A 7,321-nucleotide genomic window follows, 5' to 3' on the forward strand; every position below is an offset into this window, starting at 1 on the left:
TCAAATACATTTAAGTTAAAAAAATATAATTCAAATACTATATTTGTTTCTCAATTTTTTAATCTTAATTATTTTCTTAACACAAATTTTGTTGTTAGAATGTGACTAGTTCAAAATCAGGTGCAACGTAACACCTCTGACCAGTCTTGGAGGAGGTGATATCAGTTTGTAAAGATGGCGGCGCTCTTGATTATCCATTCAAAGATTTGAAGTCCTTTTTTTTAAGATAACGTGTCCGTCTCTGCGGGATGGACGTGTCAACACCCCACTTCTTCCTTGGTTCTTACATTTTTGCTGCGACCCCACTCTGGAAAAAGATCTTTGCTCAGACCCTTCCGCATTCTGCTTCCAAAATCCCCATCACTCACAAAGTAAACTCTCTCTCTCTCTCTCATTGCTTTCTTCTTTTGCCTTTTTTTTTAAAAATAACTTTTGAACTCTGCTATGTGCTTCTTAATTTCCTTGTTACATTCAGAGATGTTGTATTTATTTATTTATCTGAGTTTCTATGTTTTGTTCTCGGGTGGTGAGTGGGAGTTTCTTGGATCTCTTGGTTTCAAGGCTTGATAATTTGACTGTACTAAGTGTGTCTTCGTTTCCAGTTTATCTTGAGAACTAGAAAGAACTGCATTGTCATTCACTCTTTTTCCCTTATTTTTAGAGATTTTGTGCGGAGAGTGGATGTAAGGCTTTTCTAGTTTGGTGTGATAGGAAATGGAGCGTGGAAAATGTTCCTATAATACGACAAGTTATGAGTTCCAGCTTTTATACACTTTCAATGTAAAATAACTTTTACGCCGTCAGGTTAAGTCCAGATATGAGCATAATAAGTGGGAACAATAATCTGGCAGGTAACTTGTTACGACATGTTTCAATACACTGTTAGTGTAAAAGTTCTTCATTGTTAGTGTATATAAGTTAAATCTGACAAGTTACTTATAGAGATTGCTGACCTGTATAAAAGTGATGGCGTCTTAGTTTGCCATAATATACGGCTGAAATTTAATATTGAAATACCAAAAGATTAAGCGTACCTTGTGTGTGATATATATTTGAAGTCTTTTGGGATGTCCCAAAATGTTTTTTGTCAAAAAACAAATAAAAGTCTTTAAAACTGAGTCAGTCACCATGGGAGCTATTGAATACAGAGAATTGTGAATACGGGCCTATGTCAAGACAATACGGTTAATGTTGGAATGGGGACTTCTCTTTTATCATAAGTATCACCTTTCCATCCCTTTTTAGGCTTCGGAAAGATTCTAGAATATAAGGTATTTCCTTAGTACTAGATTTAGATTCATCATGTATATGGCTATGTCGTTAATTAGGAAATTTTCAATAGTTGCCCATTGCTAGCTGAGGCGGACCCAGGATTTGAAGGTTGCGGGTGCATTTTTGCATTCAACCAAAATCTGTTTTATATATCGGGTTCCACTATTAATATATCACTATTTTTAAAGATATATACATGTATACACAGTATGTTTGCCGAACTCTCCAGGTGCCGGCGACCACTCTAATTACTACATAGGTCCGCCTCTGCCCATCGTGCACCTTATAGTGTTAGTAAATCAGTGCTCCATCATTCCAATAAAGTGATATTGAAAGAGTATCGTCAAAATTAATTTCAATTTTTGCACTAATTAAGATAATTAATGATAGTGTAATTTACTTCCTAACTTGCATCTGATGAATATAAGGAGAAAAAACAAAGTTCTAATTTATAGTGTAGTTGGAGAGGTGGACTTGAACAATGATAGTTAAGAAAATGAAATTCTCTTTCAGTCTCAAGGAGCTTGGTCATAACTCATATGAAAGAAGCTTCCATCATTAAGAGACATTTTGTAGTGATAGAAGACATATCTATAGTAAATTTGCTCTGAATTTACTCAATTTGGATAGATGATGCTGACTGGTGCTGGTGTAACTAGGTTGATGTTCAAATGCCATTCAGGATGTTTCCCTTATTTTTGTTAAATGTTTAGCAGATATATATTTCAAGCCTTTTTAGTGTTGAATATTAGTTCTGATTCACCTGGTCTCAAGTTAGCTGGTGGCTTTCATTGTTATTCAATCTGTATGAAAAATGTGGATGAAATTTTCTGCCTTACTCTCATATAGTCTCCAGGGAAGCAAATCATATTGGTCGGTTCTGTTCATGATCGAATAATCGAGATAATTCTAGAAGATATTTAACTAGCTCGCTCGATCTGAAAAAATAATCCTTGGTTTCACTGGTTTTACTGCACTGGACATTTTCAGAGATGACTGAACTGATTGGGCAGTAGCAAGTCTGCAACTGTTTTATTTCCTCTTGCATTATAACTAAGGACAAATGCTTTTTAGTTTGTTGCTCCCAACTTTGAGGAAACGGTTTTCCCAATAACTATGGTATATTTTTCTATGTTGTGGTTCAGTGTTATTGCCTCAAACTGGTTTACCTTATGCCGAGAAAGTTCTAAATATTTGTCAAATATATCTGGTGCACTCTTATTGAAGGCTGTAATTTGTTCGGTCTGTGAATTTACATATCTACCAGGATTTTGAGGACTTGAACGTTTATGCAGATGGCGTATATTTGACTAGTTTGGGAAGTATAGATGGCACTGTTTCTTGAATTGGTCAACACTGTCACGATCGTGCTGATCAAGCCTTTGTCACTGCTCAAACTCACTTGCTTCTTCGGTGTGAGAACGATATGCATTGTTATCCAAACCTGGACAGAGCTGCTGAGAGCTGCTATGGGTTTTCATGCCAGCTTACTCTGGAGACTGATAATTTGGGCTATTGCTATTCTGTCCCTGCCAATACGAAGTTTAACTGCTCTACAGAGGGAAAGGATGGTCAGTTACATTTTGCAAGAATTTCTTGTGTTTCCTTTTAACATAGGAGTATTAGTTTTTGAGATGGTGCTGAAACATGTTTTTTTCCCATTTGGTATGTTTTTTATCCTGCTGCTTCGAGTATTTATTCTTCCTCTGATTCTGGTCCACCTCTTGTTAGTAAAAGACACATAACAAACATATGTATGGATCGGATATGTATATATATATACCCTGTTACGCTTGTTCCCTTGTTAATTCTTTTTTATTGGAGACCATCAGTGTTTCTCCTCTGGGGGTTAGTGGAGACCTGAAGGCTTTTTTTTTTTTTAATTGTTCTGGATTTTATAGTTTTCATAGCTTTTCAAGGATGCTTTTATAATTATAAAATAGCGTTCTGAAATTTGATGCTTGAATTTTAATGTCAAAATCATTTATGAGGCTCACTTGATAATGCTGTCATTAATTTTTCTTCCTCGGTATCAAAGCTTCTAAATGAAGAGATCTGCAAGCTGGAATTGTGTTAGGTAGTGCCATGAAGGGAGCAGAAGAAATCTTAAGGAAGAGGAGTAGGGATGATTGACAAGATACTTTAGCTAGATCTTTTGTGGTCTTCTCTTTGTGCACCTTGTGGAGGGAGACCCATAGCCTTTTCTACCATAGAGGATCGGTTCTGCTTTTCCGTCTTATCCAGCTTTTACTTGTATAGCTTGCACGTAGTCCTGCATATTCTCTGTAGATTTAACAGGCAGCTCTAAATTCACCTGCTGTCTTCATGGAATGATTTCTCAAGTGAGAGAGTCATGCTTCAAGTACTTTAGTATCATTACGGCACTTCCTGTCCTATTCCCCATTGAACCAAAACTTTAATGCCACATTAACTTTGAAATTCTCTGCCGTGTTAGTAGTTGAAAGCTACTAGTTTCTTCCCTATAAAGATCTGTTGTATTCAAATTGCCACTTTCTTCATTCAGATCTTGGCAGTAAATAACTTTTAGTTTATTAGGATATTACGGGATGCAAGAAGAATCACCTATAATGGCTGTCTTACCATACTCTCTTTATAACTAGCTTTTCCTTTTCGTTTAGTGTCACATATATCTGGTTAATGATATTTGTTAAATGTATACTCTTCATTTTGAGGAGTTATGGTATGACTTGATTTTCTCAACTGACGTGAGTAAAATACATGTGCAGCTGGAAATGCATCTTCAGCAAATGCAGACAGAGATAGAGAACCTTTTATGGGAAAGGAAGGAACTTAAGAAGAGACTGCAGGTAGCCATCAAAGATAAAAAGATAATGCAGGTCATGTTAGCAGAACTTGAGGATGAACATGATGAGGCGATACTCAAAATTGAGCAATTGGAGGGCCAGGTTAATATACTTTCACCAATTTTCTTTGTCAATTGGAGGGCCAGGTTAATATTTTATCCAGGAAGTGCAACATTCTGATTTAATTTAGGAAGGAGCGGAGCTGAATAGACAAAGAGTTTACATGATCACCGCTTGCCTCTATGAATTAGAGCTTTGTTTTGAATCTGTGTGTTTCAGGTCATTGGATGAATAATGGATGTTTAGAAATATAGGGACCAAGAATGAGAACAAAGAGCAATGTGATTATGGTGACCATTCAGCATTCTGAAAATGGGTGCTGGGTCGATAGTTAATTTAGAGGAAAAAGGCGAAAGGAAGGATAATAGTCTATGAATAGGCGAGTTCTTTGTGTTTTGCACCCTTAATGCATACACCTTAATTTTAAGGATAATCCTCTTATGTTTTATGACATACCCAACCTATTTATTTCTTTACAAAACCATAAAAGAATACGTTTTGTTAAAAAAAGTCTTCCATTTCTAGACTTCTAGGGCAAGTAAGAGCGCAAAATAGGATGAGGAATATTAGAAGAAACTTTCATAGACTCATCGTTTAGCTACCTTGTGCATTTTTCACAAAAATACCATCAGCAATATATACTTGTTAAAAAAGCTAGAACTTAACCAAAAGCCACAGAACAAGCTTCAAGGACTCATATTTCCCCTCTTGTCCTTGCTTTCACATCACTTCACATCATATTGCATCTGAAAAGTCCTGAATAGCATTTTATTTGATTATTCTTCACCAAACCTTCCTGTTTGCATAGCTGTGTCCTTGACGTTGATTTCTCATCCGTTTCTTATGAATATCAATTATACCACGGTAACCTAGCAAAATTACGTATCAACTAATGAATCGGGTATTTAAATCTTTCAGCTATTCAATTGCCCTTGGAAGTGTTCAGCACCCCAACTCAAGTTGACGAAAGTTAATATTAAGGGAAGTCAATAAAGGCAGGGACGCTTTAAGTGAAGCTTTAACTGCTCATCTACCACTTTTTGCTGATTTTCCTCGTGCATTTGATCGAAATCATGATAGTGCAGCTTTTACACTATTAAACCTTTAATGTATTGTCAGAACTCACAAAGTTACTTCTTTCTTTTAATTATTGAGTCAATGCAAACTGAGCTTGGGGTAGCTGTTGGATGTCCATCCCATCAACGCCGATGAGTTGGGATTCCTTTCTTAAGTGCTGTTTACCCTGCAATTCTGTGGGTGATGGGTGGATGTCACACTTTTGGTTTTGAATGACCTTTTTATGTTCAGATCTTTATTTCTTGCTACTTCAGAAATGTTGGACTTATTAAGAGAGACATTGAGGTAGATTGATCACTGAAAATTGGTAGCTTCAAAATCTGCTATAATGGTCCTCTGAGTTCCAATTTTTCCTCTGCTCTTGATAATGCAACTTTTGAGACAGGAAAGACTGAATTTTGTATTTGATATAGCTTCAGGATCTGAAGGCACAAAATCAACGGTTGAATGAAAGTCATGGTAAAGCACTTTGGGGCCACAGAGACCATGTTTATATAGGCAATGGCCAAATATTGCATGGCGACGGCAATGCAATTCCATCTTGGAGATCAAGTGGTATCGAGAGTATGACCATTGACCACGAAAGAATGCAAGAGGATGCCCTGGAAGATAAAAGCAAAAGTGAAACTACGTTAAACCGTGATTTTATGGGAGCTAGATCCTATCAATATGTCAAACCATGTATTCCTACCACCTCCGAGGATGTTGACACAAGTAGTGTGTTACACCAACGAAGGGAGCTAGCTTTTACACAGACCCTTTTTAGTGCAATATTGTCACTTTTAGTTAGAACGATCGTATGGAAAGCTGAAGATGCATGCATGCCTCTTGTCCTCGCGATATTTACTGTCGTTGGCATGTCCTTGTGGAGTGTTGTCCAGTTTTTCTCAACCATCAAGAACAGACCCGCATCTGATGCAGTTGCTCTCCTAAGTTTTAACTGGTTTTTACTCGGAACGCTAACATATCCCACGTTGCCAAGGATCACTCCTCTATTTGCACCAGCTAATTTATGGAGCCTCTCTGACAGGGCAGTGGAGTTGCTTGGTTTCTAATCCTAAGCTTTTGCTTTTGTAGCCAGCATACACTACATTGCTATATTCCCTTTTCTGGGACTCAGTGTGCTTTGTTCTTGCAGCCTGTACAGTAAACGTTCATTAATCTTAGTTCTTTCTTTGGGCTGTGTTATGATGAAAGAGTTTGGTTTTGCTTAAACAGTTGTACAATAACTGGCTTGGCAAGCATAAATGTAATATTAGAGTAATAATTAACCGACGCGACTATCTTACCCCTTTGTATGGACTTCAAGTGACTATAAATTACCTCTATTTGTGTGGCTCATGGAGGGCGCACTATGGTAAAAATTTACTTGCAGTTGATGTTTGTACTAAATCATATCAACTTGTTATGATAAGTAATAAATTAAGGTAAAAATATATATTATTAAATAATTATGATTTAGCGATAATAATGTATGTAAGACATTATGTATTTACTGAATTGATGTAGACACCATGCGCAATGACTGTCAGATTTTCGAAAATCTGATCTAAATGAAAATTTCTTTCTGCCTGTTCCAATCTTTGCATAATATTATTTCACCTTTGTCCAATATGAAATTCCATAGAATATCAACAATTAAGTGTTGTAGTTATTATGAGGTAAAAGCGTACAACAAACTTTATTCTAATCCAGGCGACAAATTGAAACAAAATCAAATTCCTATTGTGATGTGTTTATGGATAAAATGATACAGTTGAATTTATAGCGTGGTTTATAGACAAGCTAGTCGATTTGATCCAAAAACGATAAATAAATAAGAACAAAAATAAGATTAACGATTGAAATTAAAAGAGATGACAAGCCTGATTTAGAACTCAGTCTTTCCGAGAGTAAAAGTAAAAGCAATTGTGAAAGATAAATGTTTCATGTCCCTACAATGGTTGTTATCCCTACTACTTATAGCTCTATTTAGAGAGACAAGATTATAAAATCAAGCTCCTCTTAAATGAGAATAAAATGGTCATTGATGGGTTCATAACGGATGGATTTAAATGCAAATTTTCTCTGTAACGGCTGCCCAATGA

General features: G+C 36.3%; 1 protein-coding gene across 2 annotated transcripts; it reads left to right on the forward strand.

Moving 5' to 3' along the window:
- The first annotated feature begins 220 nt into the window (after positions 1-220).
- On the forward strand, positions 221-6,422 carry LOC104117232 (uncharacterized). Of its 2 annotated transcripts, none has more exons than XM_009628255.3 (4): positions 221-371; positions 2,568-2,843; positions 4,020-4,199; positions 5,648-6,422. In XM_009628255.3, exons 2-4 carry the CDS (start codon positions 2,601-2,603, stop codon positions 6,287-6,289), a joined length of 1,065 nt encoding a protein of 354 aa, XP_009626550.1. In that variant the 5' UTR covers positions 221-371; positions 2,568-2,600; the 3' UTR covers positions 6,290-6,422. The 2 variants fall into 2 exon arrangements, with proteins under 2 accessions (XP_009626550.1, XP_009626551.1); XM_009628256.3 differs by having other exon boundaries at positions 5,654-6,422.
- The last annotated feature ends 899 nt before the right edge of the window (positions 6,423-7,321 follow it).

Source organism: Nicotiana tomentosiformis, chromosome 8, assembly GCF_000390325.3.
Source record: "Nicotiana tomentosiformis chromosome 8, ASM39032v3, whole genome shotgun sequence".
Taxonomy (NCBI): Eukaryota; Viridiplantae; Streptophyta; class Magnoliopsida; order Solanales; family Solanaceae; genus Nicotiana; species Nicotiana tomentosiformis.